General features: G+C 36.3%; 1 protein-coding gene across 2 annotated transcripts in view; it reads right to left on the bottom strand.

Moving 5' to 3' along the window:
- gria1b (glutamate receptor, ionotropic, AMPA 1b) overlaps positions 1–17,095 on the bottom strand; it is a 90,229-nt gene that overhangs the window by 54,678 nt on the left and 18,456 nt on the right. For both annotated transcript variants that reach the window (XM_056446424.1, XM_056446425.1), the window contains exon 3: positions 16,296–16,535. In XM_056446424.1, coding sequence (XP_056302399.1) covers positions 16,296–16,535 — 240 coding nt within the window. The remainder of the gene's footprint in view (positions 1–16,295; positions 16,536–17,095) is intronic.

Genomic DNA, 17,095 nt, shown 5'->3' with positions numbered 1-17,095 from the left:
GGTTCACACCAAATGCAAAGCAAATCCTGGCATGCTTATTGCAATCTTGCATAGAATAAGTGCTTGAAGCTAATTATGTGCACTCACGGCAAATGTGGCAAGCGACTTGCACATGATTTAATCATATGCTCCCACAGGCCACATAAAATAATATGGCCTTGAGTTTGAAGTGTGGGATATTTGATCTGTTTTAACTCTGATGGCTAAAATTATAACAGTATTTTTACTGGTGTTACATTATAACATCACTTACTGTATAAGGCATTATACAGTATATCTTTTGTAATATGTATTAAGAACAGCCTTGTGATGCATTACAAATACAGGCTTCATAGAAAGTGCTACTCACTTCTGTAGTTTGATTCTCAACATTGCGTAATCTTATCCTCCAATGTTTTCCTCTGGTGCTTAACAACGTTTCAAAGAAAGCAGAAACTCGCATTGAGGAACAGTTTTTTGTAATCTAAGATATCAAAAGCCACTCTAGCATTTGTATGAACTGCTTTTCTTGGAGGAAATGACACAATGTGATATTAATGGACATTCCTCTTCCGAGTGCTAGCGTTTGAATAGCGTGCTGTGAATTTCATTAGAATGGAATGACCAGTTTTATTGGCTGTCTCTCATCATGCAGAGGTGTGATGTCTGAATAAACAGGCACCGTTTCAGATCATTTGACTTCTTCTTCCAAGCCGTTCATCAAGGTAATTTTTTACCTGCACGCAGTTTAGCTTCTTGCATATGGAGTGAAACTAATAAAAGAACCAGCGACTGATTGTTCTTCAAACAGGAAGTTTCTGCCGGCACTGACAGCTTGTTTCCTGTGCAGCAGACGCACTGATATAATTAGTTTAATGAAAGATGATCGTTCCTCAGAAGCATTTGCATTTCTTACGGTGAGTGTTTTCCAAGTCTCCTCTGCTCTATTGACTGAACAGAATTAAGCAACTTCCCCTATTTATTAGACTGTTACCTGGGTCAATACGAGTTTCCAGGACAAAGGAAATTAAAAATCTATCATATGTATGTGTCAAAGCTTTCAGAAAAGTTCTTGTTGGTTTTCCATTGTTTTGTTAAACATTCAAAAATGTATGCCACTTTTAAAGTTTCAGTTTAAAATGATTCTGGTAATTCCATAACATATTTGGCACATGATCTAGCAGGGTTGTGCTTATTCTCTTAATGTGTTATGGGTGTGTTTTGAGCATAACATGCATTAAACTAATCAAAGTCTCATCTCCCATTCCCTTTAAGAGTCAGCTGAGTCACGCCATGGTGCATTTGCTATTTACATGGCGGACTTTGTAAGTAGAAAAACTGAACACTTTACTAGCGAGAAAACAAACAATTTGCGCGAGGATAAAGAATGAGCCTCCTTCATTCGGCCTCTACTTTACTCCTTAATTTTCCTGGATAAGGAAACAGTGGAAGACATCCATTAGCCTACATATTTATTGATTTGTTTTCAAAACTATTTCTAAATTGAGTTTTATTTCCAGCAAACGAATAAATGAACAATAATAACGAAGTGTGGCCAAAACTGAGTTATATCCAAACATATGTCCTGTTCTTATGCCCCATATGGTGATGCATACATCTACAAAACCCGACAGGTGGACTAATCTAAACTTGTTTTTATTAAAACATAAATATGCATATAATAAATAATAATGCTAACAATAATAACATTGTACAAATGCAAATTGTCATGAATAAACTGAACCCCCCCCCCCCCCCCCCCTGACATGAAGGCATAGAGGCAGTGGTTTTTGTGTAGAAAATTATAATTTTGTAAAATTTTAATCCTTACATTTTTTTCATATGTAAAGATATTTGAGTATTGCTGTACATTCTGTGTGTATTAAGCATTGAACCACCATAGGCACATAACTAACGCTCTGTGCTAGACTTTAAACCCGCTTTTATTTGACCAATGGCGCGGTCTATTTCAGTTCTTCAAAACACGCACCAACAATGCACCTTAACACACCTCTATTTTAAACCAGCAAACCCATGAGTCCACAAAGTGCCACAGTTTTAAAAACTGTGAATTTCTGAGCTATATTTTAAAATCATTACGGTGCAGATTTGTAAAAAATATTATTATTAAAACCAATTATAAAGATGCAAAAGAAAATCTAAACAGATTTTATGATGTACCTTTTGTGACAGAACTTACAAAATCACCTTGACTAAACAAGCACACATAAGTGCATGTGGTATCATTTTTATTAGTTGAGAACTCGTGAAGTGCTTGTAAAATCTGTAAAAGGTTCAAAACAGCACCAGAATTTCCAGCCTGATCTCAAGATGAAACGCAACGATTTTAAATTTTGTCAGTTTAGTGGCTAATTCAGTTGTATGAAATTGTCCTACGAGTTCTACGAGTTAAGTCATATGAAATTTTATGATCTTAAAAAGGAGGCATCCCTACCCCTAAACCCAATTGGAGTCAGTGGGGGATAAGAAAATCATACTACATTATATGATTCATACGAATTAGCCATTAAATCCATGAATTGCCGTGAGATCATGTTGGAAATTCCTGTGATAGATCACACATAAATGAGAACTTCGGTATTGAATCTTAATGGGTAACATCGTGACTAAAAAAACATGTATGCTTGAGCATTCTCTACATTTTTATGGTCACATCTTGTGACATCACATTAGGTTTTTCTTTTGTTTATCTTTTTGGTCCATGCTGCATTCATATTAAAATTAAACCACTTCAGAATGTGTTTGAAATTAAAAATTAAACCGATACCCATGTTTTCAGTGGTTTCAGTTTACTTACAGTGTCTTTATTTATTATTGCCAGCTAATAGAAGAAAATAGATTACAAAAACACCTTTATATGCCACTACAATGTTTAATCTAAGTATTTCAGTACTTCGTTTAAAAGAGACATCAGTAAAACAAACGCTGATGCTACACTGTGTTTAAAAGAGATGTAGGTGCCCATGCAGCATTTCAAACAGGACTTCAAAAGACAATCTCATTCAGACATGTTCCCTGTCAGACTTTACCTAAAGAAACAGGATCAAAGTCTGCATTTCTAAAAAACAAATTACGGTGCGTTAATACAGCAATCAGCGTTGACTTGTGCCCGATTACGATAAGCTTACTGGTCAATATGAAGGACAAATTCTGCAGGCAGCAAAATTTCAACTTCAAAGACATCAAATCTCCTATTCAGCCAAAGGCAACTGCCTTCAAAGCAAAAGCCAGATCAATAGTGACACCTATATTCACACACACATCAGTATTTATGAGCACCACAAATGCAAAAAAAGAGCAGCACAAATGAGCAACCTCCTAATAAAGCCTGACTATATGCACTCAGAGAAAAATTAGGCCAAGCAAAGTTCAGCAAGTAAAATGTTTCAACACAAACTGGCTCACACATTTAAATGAGTCAGAAATGTGACATAAACTTAAAGAAATTAATCTGAGACAGCATTAATAAGCCAATTTATATATTTAAATGAATTTGCATTTGTTTTGCATGCTTGGTTGCACTTTCAGTCATGGATTTGGCTTATAATTGGTGCTGTCATCACAGTTGCTCGTACATTACGGCCCAGACGTTTCGGAAACTTGGTGTTAGAAAAAACATGATTCACTTTGCTCTGCTGTCAAAATAAGTATAAATTCTTTTGTTAACACTGTGTCTTTTGAGAAGCTCCGGCATTTATTTATTTATTTATTTATTTTCAAATGAGGCAAAAAAGATTTCACTTTTGGAGAGAGTCAACTATATCTGGAGACAAGCAGACAGAAACATTATAAATATAGACGCGGATTTTGGTCCACTGCATCCAATTAGCATAATAAGAAAACAATGCATATCATTAACTAAAATCAAGAAGACAATCTGGACTGTAACAAACATGCAAAGAGACTCTTTAGGTTGTTGTCCACATTAAAACTGCTCTTTATGGGATATTCATTGAAATTTTTTTCATTACAATGCAATTGTGTATAATTCTACATAAATTACATTCCACCTACAGGCCCCTTGTCCATCTGGTTTGAGTACTGGAACCATGCATTTTATTTGAAGAAACCATCAGGCTACAATTTAAATCAGTAATTTCTAAGTCAGGGACACCCAAACTTTTTCTTATGACGGGCCAAACAGCAAACTTGATTGAGGGCTGTAGGCCAAAGGTAAATAACTGTATTAACTGTATTACATTAAAGTTGTCATAAGTAATTTGTCATGAGTAACACGTTTGCCTCACAGCAAGAAGGTCGCTGGTTCGAGCCTCGACTGGGTCAATTGGCATTTCTGTGTGGGGTTTGCATGTTCTCCCTGTGTTCGTGTGGGTTTCCTCCGGGTGCTCCGGTTTCCCCCACAAGTCCAAAAACACATGGTATAGGTAAATTTGGTAAACTAAATTGTCAGTAGTGTATGTGTGTGAATGAGTGTGTATGGGTGTTTCCCAGTGATGGGTTGCAACTGGAAGGGCATCCGCTATGTAAAAAATGATCGACTTAGAAAGTCTTGTCTCGGACGCCGACAAGCTGTCTCTCATAAATTATAAATATTTTAAAATAGGCACTATACTCAAAAAAAAATGCCATAGTTGCAATCCTAACAACTACATTCTCGACTAAAAAAACCCTCAAAAGTACATTATGTTGCCCAAAAGCAGCAATAATTTGTTAATCTGTAGAGTGTCCTCTGCTTGTTGCTGTATGTGGGCGGAGCAATACTGAAGTGTGAAAGGTTAAGAGGCTGGACGAGGGCTGTTACTGGCAGAATATTGCACGGCTATCAACCAATCAAGTTCAAGAACTATATATATATAACAGAGCGAGGAAATTTTCACAGCATGTCTAGTATTTTTTTCTTCTGGAGAAAGTCTTGTTTTATTTCGGCCAGAATAAAAGCAGTTATTAATTTTTTTAAACACCATTTTAAGGACAAAATTATTTTGATAGTCTACAGAACAAACCATCGTTTTACAATAACTTGCCTAATTACCCTAACCTGCCTAGTTAACCTAATTAACTTAGTTAAGCCTTTAAATGTTACTTAAAGCTGCATAGAAATGTCTTGAAAAATATCTAGTCAAATATTATTTACTGTCATCATGGCAAAGATAAAATAAATCAGTTATTAGAGATGAGTTATTAAAACTATTAGGTTTAGAAATGTGTTGAAAACATCTTCTCTCTGTTAAACAGCAAACGGGGAAAAATAAACAGGGGGTGTAATAATTCAGGGGGGCTAATAATTCTGACTTCAACTGTGTGTGTGTATATATATATATATATATATATATATATATATATATATAATGAACTTATTACAGTAAAAACAAAAACAATCCCATTCATTACATAATGAAGTGCCAAATATCTACACAAGTTAAGCTTCTGCATCGATTTGCAAACAATGTTTTATGCAATGTCGTCTATTCATCAAGAGACCATATTTACATTATTTAAAATCTGATTAATTTACAACATTTAACTGAACTGGTTAAGTATAATACTAATTTGCTATTATTGTTAAAGGGAAAGTTTATACCAAAAAATTCTGACATTTATTCACCCTTGTTGAAAACCTGATTGAGTTTCTTTCCTCTGCTGAACACAAAAGAAGACATTTTGACAAAAGCAATAGAGTGGAGGAACTATGACGTCACCTTGTAGGCCAATCGGCTGCTAGCATAAAACTGGTTGCCTCAATAAAATCCCCATAGGATTTACCCATAGGCTTTTCGAAGATTGCAAATAATAAGCTCTGTGTTTAAACATAATTCATTACACTTACACGTTTTGTCCAACCGGTTAATCCTCACACTATAATATAACTTTTATCACATTTGGGTCCTAAATGCAATTATCAATAAAATGCTTATGATAAGGCGTTGTTTGTTTAGCTTCAAGCTCTGCTTTCTTCAGCTGCTTGACGCGTGTGCACGTGAAGCAGTGGTGAGCGCCAGCACACACACATATTAAGTACATCTTGACATGCAAACGTGTTCCTCCATATGCTTTCATCGAAGTTGTTGACTATACTTAACCACCCACAGAGTTTGTAATGTAGTCAAATGTTTACAAATACAAGTGCAGGCGTTTAGAGGTCATTTCTGGTTAATGATGTCAGAATTTTCCGGCATTCTGGAATGGATATGTGAATGGTCTTTTCCGGAACAAAATGCGTAATGTCCTTGACTGTGTGAATAGACCTTTTTTGAATGTACCGGTAAAGACGTTCTGGAAATTTTCCGGATATTTACCAGTATTTCTGTGTGAAAGGGGCTAATGTGTTCCAGCAACCAGCATTCTTCAAAATAGCTTATATCTTCAACAGAATAAAAACTCAAAAGTTTAGAATCACACGAAGAGGAGTAAATAATGAGGTAATTTTAATTCAATTATTGCCCTGTTTATTAACTGTGCAGCAAGATATATGAGCAGCTTGCATCTGCTTTTGTCCAACATCATATTATATATGTGTATGTGTGTGTGTGTGTGCGTGCGTGCGTGCGTGCGTGTGTGTGTGTGTGGTTTTTTCAAGTATCTATCCAGGCACAGAACAGTACCACTTTCAAAGTATCAATTTGTCATCGGTATTGTAAAAAAAAATGATAATAATACAACAACATCACCCAATCCTGATCATCGGTGATCTTTCATTTCACACCTTTCTACAAAATAACAGATTAAGAAGAGATTTACTAATTATAGAAGGAGTGCTTGGATTATTATGCAACAGCAGCCAGAATTAGGTTTGTGGCTGAAAGAACGGTGAGACAGCCAGTGCATTCATTAAAAGACTGTGTCAGATTGCCTTTCGAAACGCCTCTACAGCCTTGGCCACACCAACGCTCAACCCTCTCCTGACGCCTGCATCTCAGCAGCTGTGAAATTGTCTCGTGCCACAGAGCAAACCCGCTTTATCTCCCACCGAGCAGCTCCAAGCCGCCGATAAGACGGAGGGAGAGACGGACGGCGCGTTCTGTCCGTCTCCTGTTAGTTTTGCTTAACGTGACTGCGGTTTTACTGATAAGGGAGGAATAGGAAAAGAAGTGCAGGGATTGTCTTGGAAAAGCAGAATTGGCTTGGTATCACCTGCTCTCGCCGCGCTTCTCCAAATATCTCACGCGCAGGAACAAATTGAATTTCCGCCGGTCTCCTTTGGAGTCCCACACCGTGTGTTTTCCTCGCCTCCTTCAACAAAGCCGGCTGTGTGTTTACAGGCCCTAACTCTATTATCTGGCTCTTTGAGGAGATGCGCACATGCGGCCGGCTCATCATGCCTCAGCTCAGTAAACATCTGTGTGAGTTGGCAAGGACAGATCCGGGGGGTTGTGATCACTAAACTGCTGCGAGCTCCACAGATGATGCTCGGCCCATCTGCAGTGGCTTGGAGATGTCATCTCTGAGCACCTGACAAACGATCCAGTAAACGTTTGAGAGTGAGACCAGGTTAGCGTAGCAATTGTTATGCATGGTAGATCAGAAAACATAACACTTACACCTTCATTGCAGGTTGAAAATATCGATTAGGGATTTCAGACTATTTTTTTAAGATTACAACCTAGCTTATTATTAAAATGCAACACAGTAAGAAGCATTGTAATAGAAACAGGAATCAGGAATTGATTTTTAATTCCTAACCCTAGTGTTTTTAAAAACTTTAGATGAACATTAGATTATGCCAAATGTAACTATGGACAAATCGACACCACTTATTGAATCCACTTTTGTTATTTTAAGGGTGGAAAGATCCGCTCAGCGCCGCAGCGCATGGTTTAACAGGGTTGTGCTTATTCTCTTAATGAGTTATTGGTGTGTTTTGAGAATAAACCAATCAGAGTCTCATCTCCCATTCCCTTTAAGAGTCAGTTGAGTCGGGCCATGGCGCATTTGCTATTTACATGTTGGACTTTGCAATTACAATTAATGGGAAATTTAATAAATAATATAAATAATTCTCGTTAACTTTCGGTCGCAGTCGTATGTTATCTATAGCTGATGAACCATGCGGATGGACCTGAGCCAACCAGAAGGTGCAAAAGGCCCCTACTGGCCCATATTTATCAGCTGATAACCACTGATAACTCCCATTCAATTGAGTGATAACATTCGAATTGGCTGCATTTATACCATTGCTCTACTGTATTTATCTATGCTGCCAATTAGTCTATAATATTTTCTGCAGATGCACTCCTCTACAAAATAAACATAAATGTATTAATTATTTAAAAATAGAGCTAATCACTTTTTTGGTGGAATATCACAATATAAATCGCAGAAAATAAAAATATCACAATGTATGTTTTTTTCCAATATCGTGCTACTCTACTTACGACTGTTTACATTTTTCTTGTTGTGATAAATTGCATTTAAGGGTGCAGTATGTACGTTTGACACCTAGTGGTTGAACTGGGTATTGCATTCCTGGATCAAAACAAAAGCAAATGCAGGTTGCCAGATTGACGACCAACAGGAGCAAGTCTGACTATCGAGCATAAAGGCTGATTTAAGGCTGATTTAAATCGAGTTCTATATAAAAAGCAATGACACGCGATAGAAGGAATATTCTCTTTATTGAAAAGGAGTTTTTGTTCTAACCAGCACCTGAAATTTATATTTTAGAAATGCTAAACAATGTGAGTTTGAATGCCATTTTATATTACATTTATTGCCATACTACTGAAAGCAGCAGCAGATAGTTCACCTCATATCTTGAAAATAAAATAAACCACTTGAAATTGAAATTTAGAACTGCGACTCAGTACAAACCAACACATATCAGTGATTCAGTACATGTACATTTAATAATGCTAAAGAGGTTTAATGTGTATGTATTAATGTATTAATTAAATTATAAACCTTAACATTTCGTTGGTGTGCAGTGAGTGCACTACTCTGTGCTTCTGATGTTTCATCTGGTTCAAATAGTCAAATTGCTTATCAATGCAAATCTCATCTCGTAGCATGTTGTTAGGACACAGGGTTACATTGTAACCTGCTCACCTAATGTTTACGTTTGTAAAATTTATGTTATTTGTTAATTAATAACCTCATGTGGAACTCTGAATCTGCGTCTCATTTTGGAGTCTGCTACTGTCCACCGGAGGTCACATTTCGGTCATGAGTGCATGCTTTGAGATCCTTTCTGAATGAATGAATTGTAGGAATGAAAATTATCATATGGCATTTGTTTATATGGCAAAGCATGTCTTTTTCTCCAAAGAAGGCTCACACAAATTCCAAAGGCAGATGCTGATAAGATCAGGGCCTGGTGTGTGGACTTTGGGGGTTTTACAATGTTGTCACATGTTGATTGGTCAGTTTGAATGTCTCGAGAAAGACAAGAAAGAGACAAAATGGCTGGTAAACTTTGCTCTGCCTCTTTTCCTTCTCTGTGCTTTCCTGCTCTTCTCCTCTGGAGTCTATCTTCTCTTAACCTAGTGCTATCAGACTGTCCTTGAGGCCTACTTGCTCTCTTTTCACTATCCCTCCCGTCTCTCCTTCTACCTCTGGAAACTTTATTTTTTACATTTAAGCTGGGTACAATTATTATCATATGTTTTTGTCGTTTCATATTTCATCCTTTTATACAGTTATCTGTAATGAATTCAGTTGTAACCATAGAGAATTATTGTCATTAAATAATTTCATTATCAAGTATTTGTGAATTACTTTTGATTTAACATCAACATTTAATTGCTCCATATTGCAACACAATACTATCACACAATAACAATGCTCGCCCACATTATTAGCTATTAATACTGCCCTTATTTCCGTTTTTAGTATGAGATTGCAGAAGAATGGTTTGACTAGAAATGTGTTTTTTACCATAATGCTGATAACTTTTTAGTCACTCGGCAGAACTACAGTTCGAACCGCTGTGGTTAAACCCCATTTTTACAGAATAAATGAAATACACGGCTTTCCACCAAGGCAATCCGGGTTGCTGAAATATAATTGGCTAAAGTGCAGTGGGAACCAAAAGAGAACCAAAAACAAAGACAGCGTTCTGGCACATAACAGACATTTTCAAAGCAGCATATCTGACTTCAGCATTGTTTTTCAGATAAACAAGAATGTTCACTTAGCATGTTTCTTAAATATCTGCAAACATATTAAAACTATTTTAAAAGGTCTAATATCTTACTGATGAACTGTGTAATTCAAGTTGATAGAAATGAGAGGAGGAAAAAACACTGTGACAGCAGATACTGAAGATGGCTATGATTACATCTGCCATGTTATTGCTTTTTCCGGTGAACTCTAGGTTTAATGTGCTACCTGACATAAACATTTCACACACTTACTCACACACACACACACACACACACACACGCACACACACACACACACACGCACACGCACACGCACACACACGCACACACACATGCACACACACACTCACACAAAAACACACACAAGAGTTACTCAAAAGGTTTAAAATAACCTAGAGACTGAGTACTGTTGTCTCCAGGCAACAGGAGAGCAGTGGGGGCTTCTAGAGGTGGTTGTTGTATTTCTGTGTAGAAACACACAGTGACCTTGTGTTCCTAGTTCAGCTTTGGCAAACATCTGTATGATACATGATAAGTCTGTTTACTTGGATAATGAATAACATATAATTAAGCATGTGGGATGGGTGTGTGTGTGTTTGTGGAAAAAGGTAATATTGCGTGATATTATCAGGGTATTCACTGAGAATGAACTGTGCCTGTTGACAGTGTTGTTATTTGCACATGCTCTCTGTGTTGTTTTAGCGCCGATTCACTAAAGGAATTATGCAAATCAGGTAACAGCACCAACGCTGCCACAAAATCTGCCACGTCTCTCCACCGCTGCAATCCAGACACCTGAATCAGCTCTTTACAAATGCCATGCATGTATACATATAGGAATACATCTCCATTTTTTGAGTAAATCCTGCCATGATCTATAGGCAGTGTGTCCAGACACCTCTTTCAAATGAAGTTCTGTTTACCAATTTCTGTAAAGCGGTTAATTTCACTAGACAAATAGAGCTTTGAGGTTTGTAGATTTTAAACGTTGGCTAGAAAATTTGCCTTATAGCCACAGGGCTCCTTTGGGAAGTTTGTATGGATTTTTAGATTCGTGACTTTACATTTAAGATTAACATAAGCTCTGGGCTTAACATTATTTGATTAGAGCATTTCAACAGGTCAACATAAATTTTCTTAGCTTATATCAATCATTGCCAACAGTGCTCAGCATAATTGAGTACACCCCATTTTGAAAATGAATATTTGTATCCATATCTCAGTGAATATAGGCAATGTATTGTGGTGCATTTAAACAAAACAGATTTATTAAACAGATATATTTATTAAAATAATATTTTAGTCACCAAACATATTTAGAAATTGAATTTTAAAATTAAATTCAAGCAAAATATTGCACAAAAAAAATACAACCTACAAAATTTCAACTAAATATTTCCATTTTTTGCTTCTCTTGATTCTTCCTCTTTTTAAAAATTTGTACTTAATATTTTTCTATAACATATAAATTTGGGTGTACTAGTTTGTGGACCATTATCGTAAGTTATTTTGTTAGATTAGCTCTAAATTTGGCTTCAGTACTGACTAATCTAATGTGTATGCACAATGTGAAGTTTCACAAACTAATTTCGAGAGGAGCACGTGATATGATTGACTACAGCTGATCCTCATTGGTCCTCCGGTTTCCTCCCACAGTCTAAAAACATGTACATAAGTGAATCGTAATACAGTCACAAGCACTTAATGCATACATAGCAAAGGGGGCACTCGAGAAACTCCTGATCTCGTATCCCTCCTAATGCTCATTGACCAGGCAGGAACCTTGGGCTCATCTATCTGTGAGCACAGGGTTCTCTCCCGGGACAGCATGCCAAACCTGCTATCATAGTCGAGCATCATTTAAGTGTGAACTCTTGAAATAATATTGTATAGCTTCCTATTAAATAAATGAATTTAAAACATAGATTTGTGAGGGGTGTACTTATATATGCTGAGCACTGTATGCTATTTATTGGTTTATCTCCCTTGAAAGGAGTAAATACAGAGCCTCTTGAGTACCATCAAAGTGGTTTGTTTTAATACATCAATAGTTTTCCAGCTCAACCAATAGCGAGAGTTTGAGGTGGGATATCTGATGCCGGCTGAGCTATGAGGGTGTTTAGTTGATGTGAGACGATGACTTGAGAAAAAAAAATTCAGAAGTGCTAGTCAAAATTTGCCAGCTTGCCAAAATGCCCAGACACAGGCAACAGAGTAAAACGAGGTCAAACACTGGCGGGACTTTAACAAGATGAAGGATTTTGATGGAATGTTTGCTGAACTCACAGTTTTTTGACAGGTACACTGAGCTAAATGTTTCTGAAAAACATCAGCTCTGTCAAACATGTAAAAGTCAAATAATGTAAAGATAAGAAGCAAAACTGGCAATATGTTTAAGTGCTGTGTACAAACTTTTGCTTAGGGCTGTGCAATATTTAAGAAAAATGATATGTGATGGTATGCTAATAACGCAATATTCAATACCCAACACAATATAAAAATTCTAATTATTTCAGGCAAAAGAAAGCATTAATATAATTTTCTGAAAGTGAACAGCCAAGTTTTACTGTTGCATAAAACAAATCAGACTTTTAAATATTGTAAACAAAAAAAGTAAATATCACCGAAACTTTGCTGCACTGGTATTGTTTTATCAACCTGAAATAATCAAGAACACAATCAGGAAAACAAAATCTATCTGATACAGAGTTACAGAGATACATTTACTTCTCTGCTGTCTTATTGCTTTGTTAACATTGCTTGTTTGCTTGGTCATTTTAGCAAAATTTAACTACACTTTCAAAGGGTGTGCTAATGGGAAGAACAAAGAAACATTTTAATTAAATCACTCTTATTTAAAACCATTGCGATATGTACTGGACACTACCTGACAAAAGTCTTGTCGTCTATGCACGTTCTATCCACAGCAACAACAAATAATAACTTGACTTCTAGTTGATCTTTTATTAACTTATTCATAAAGTCATCTGGAATGGCAAAGAAAGTGTTCATCAAGATTCTTTGGATTCATCCTTCATTTACCCCAGATATGCTCAATAATGTTCATGTCTGGTGACTGGGCTGGCCAATCCTAGAGCACCTTGACCTTCTTTGCTTTCAGGAACTTTAATGTGGGGGCTAAAGTATGAAGGAGCGCTATCCTGCTGAAGAATTCACCCTCTCCTGTGGTTTGTAATGTAATGGGCAGCACAAATGTCTTGATACCTCAGGCTGTAGATGTTGCCATCCACTCTGCAAATCTCTCACACGCCCCCATACTGAATGTAACCCTAAATCATGATTTTTCCTTGACCAAACTTGACTGATTTCCATGAAAATCTTGGGTTCATGCCGGTTCCAATAGTTCTTCTGCAGTATTTGTGATGATTGGGATGATTCATCTTAAAAATCTACCTTCTGCCACTTTTCCAAATGATCAACAAGAAGTTGCTCTTACAACTGGGATCGATAACAAAACTTTTGTCAGGTAGTGTATATCATTACATGCACATTTTGATAACTTCAACATATTGCACAGCCCTATACTTCTACACACTTTGTTGTCTTAACACAGTGTTGGACTTTTTCTTCTTCCCACTTACGAAGTCATGATTATGAGCTCATTCATGCACTTTTATGTCACAAAGAATAAAATGTAGCATCTCAGTAGCTAAACATTAACCTTGTTAGATATTCAGATTGGTTATGATTCTGGATTTTTGGTCAAATATATGCTAATGTGACTGTTTATAAAATGTAAAATATGCTTTAAATGATTGCTCATATAGCTTTGCAATATGGCTGTATGTCAACATGACTGCATTGCCACAGGCCAAGTAGCATAGCTAATCACAGTTGTGCTGGTAAACAGTCATATCACAGTGTTATGAGTTCGGTATTACATTTATACAACTGTTTAATAGCACAAGTGTGTAAATCAAAATAAATAATTGTCTGTTTTGACTTTAATCTCAAATTGTCAGTTTTAACAGTTGACGTCAAATATAATCTCTAAGTTACAAAAATAAATGCATTTCTCAGGGTTATAATGCCTTTAAATGGAATTAAAAAAAATCTTCAACAATGACCTTGTGAATGCCAAACGCTGAATTACAACTACAGTTTATTACACTGTTATACTGTGGCAATACAATATGCGAGAGAAAAGTAAATCAACAGAGAAAGCGAGATATACCTTTATCTCTGTGTTCATTCAAGTCAAACACATCAGACTTCAGAACAATTTCATCTTAATCATTTGACGTTTATAAAAGCTTAAGTTTAAATGTCCACCGAGGAAAGCGATGTATCATTTGACGGTAACACTTTACAATAAGGTTCATTAGTTAATGCATTTACTTACATAAACTAATCATGAACAACTCTTGTACAGCATTTATTAATCATAATTGAACATTTACTAATGCATTATTAACATCCAAGTCCATGCTTGTTAACATTAGTTAATGCACCGTGAGTTAACATGAACTAACAATGAACAACTGTATTTTCATTAACTAATGTTAACTAACGTAAACAGACATTGTAGTAAATGTATTGGTCATTGTTTGTTCATGTTAGTAATTGCATTAATTGACATTAACTAATGAACCTTACTGTAAAGCATGAACCATTTTACAAATTAGGAGATTTCACACCATTGGTTTTGCTCCCTTTTAATACAGAAGTCTTCACAACTGATTCATATCGCATAGCTGGAAAAGGCTTTCAGCCAGTTAGATTTGACAACCAGAAAGTTGCATAAATATATATACATTATCTATTTTGGCCTGCCCTACGTGTACCAAGGTATTGAAATGATTTGTTTCCCAGAAAATATTAATGCCTAGTAAATATGACTTCGGAGGTTTTTCATATCCAATTTCTGAATAGGAAACATATTATTATTATTATACTTATTAACTTACTTACTAATTTTGAAGGAATATGAAGGCCGTATTAGCAGTATGTCTGATAGTGAGCCTGTTTTACTGTTTTGTTCCTGTATTCTGTGATTTTCTGCTGTTTTTATATTTCCCGAGGATAAGAAATACGCTTCATGGATCTTCCTCTGCCACATTTCTTAGTTTGATGTTGTTACACATTAACAAAAGCTATATCTAAAACAAACTACTGTCACTAAGATATCAGTTGACATGCTTGATGAAAAAGACTGCTGTCATCCAAATATAGAGGCTTCAGAATTTATAACTTTAGAATTTGTAACTAAATGTGTGTAATTTACATTGTAAAGCACAATATTAAAGTCTCTTCAAATCATGCGAAGCCCAGACCTTATTTTACTCACAAATCGAAGAAAACCCCTTTAGGACAGTCCCAAGGGAAGCCATGGTGAATTAGTCTTCCGGGTTGGTCCACAAATTGATTTCATGACTGAACAGTTCTATAGCACAGAGTTTTGTGAATAGGACGTAATCAATAATGAGCCTAATTTGCATAGAAATGAGGCATGTTTGGGCTGAAAATAATGACAGTGACTTTATTTAAATATGCTGCAATGATTCTCTAGTGCATTTAGCACCTGGTTAAGCTACTGGCTGTTTTTTTGTGCAGAAACACTGTGCATTTCCTTGGTTCAAATGCTAAATGAATTCACTCTGATGCGCTCATTTATTTGCCTTGTGCTATTCTGGTTAAGGAGATCCGTAAATGATTGCAGTAATGGTTTAGAGTTCTTCTCTGATGTCAACATGATAGCTTGATAATGATTGGATATGGCAAATATGATAGAGTGTCTTCACTCGCATGTGAAATATGGTGCAGTCAGTGCTCGGCCAACACTCAAATCACAAATGAGGATCTTTCAGTGAACTTCAAACAGATTATCAGAACAATCCTGAGGGAATCAGGGAGCCGTAAGTAAAATTACTACACCCGAGGCGCTGGAAATGTCAAAGTATAACCCTATTACAAACCAAGCAGAGCACCGCAACAGGATTACACCGCCGATCATCACGTTTCTCAAACTTTCCCAGCAATATCCTCCAGAGCTCCTAAATCACAAATCATCTGCAGTTCATTTTCGTGACATCCTGAGCAACCTTACAGAATATTACAACATGTTATCACCATTGCTACTCCACTGGCAATGCAGATACGAGAAAAAGAGAAAAAACTAATATTAAAATATTTACCTCACCCTGAAAAAGTTGGCAGCAGTACTCATAAAAACAGTTTACATTATTGCGCTTTTGAAACAGCAGGAAAAAAGCCAACCTGAGTCTGAGCTGTACATGTAGACGAACTTTTTCCACTTGTAATGCTCGACGAGGGCGATCAGAGCGTCCTGGAGCTCAGGTCTCAGCTGGATCACAAACTGGTTGTTAGTGTCGATGGGGAAGCTCGGCGTGACGAAACATACGTGCAAAGCACCGCAGAACGACATCAGCATGTTCATGGTCTTCCTGTCATACAGGCCGATGATGGCGTAGACTCCTTTGGAGAACTGCGAACAAACTGGGAAGAACACAAGAAAAGAAATGTAAGACTAATGGATTGAATATGACATTTGCTTAATTCAAAACTATTTGCTCATGCAGAAAAAAAGAATACAAGAAGTATTTATGAAGGACCCTTTTAGACATTCTGTTGACTCTAATGTATGACTCTAAGTAATTCTAATGCTGTCATCATTATAAGACTCAGCGCCACAATGGTGACTTCCAAATATAACCATAGTCAACCTAAAAAAGGCCATTTTGAGTTTAATATGTGAAATTGATGTATTAAATGAGCTGGCTTACCAAAAACTGAAAATTCTCACAAACCTGGTTCAGTTTCTTTCTTCTATTTAACATAAATGAAGATATTTTGAAAAAACTTGGAAACTTGTAACCACTATTTATTTTTACTATTTACTATTAAGACAGTGTTTGCCCATTTATAACATTCTTTAAAGTATCTTTTTTGTGTTCAACAGAAAATGAAACTCATAAAAGTTTAAAACCCTTCATTCATTCATTCATTCATTTTCTTTTCGGCTTAGTCCCTTTATTAATCTGGGGTCGCCACAGCAG

Source organism: Danio aesculapii, chromosome 21 (assembly GCF_903798145.1).
Source record: "Danio aesculapii chromosome 21, fDanAes4.1, whole genome shotgun sequence".
Lineage (NCBI taxonomy): Eukaryota > Metazoa > Chordata > Actinopteri > Cypriniformes > Danionidae > Danio > Danio aesculapii.
This window is presented reverse-complemented; position numbering and strand designations above follow the sequence as displayed.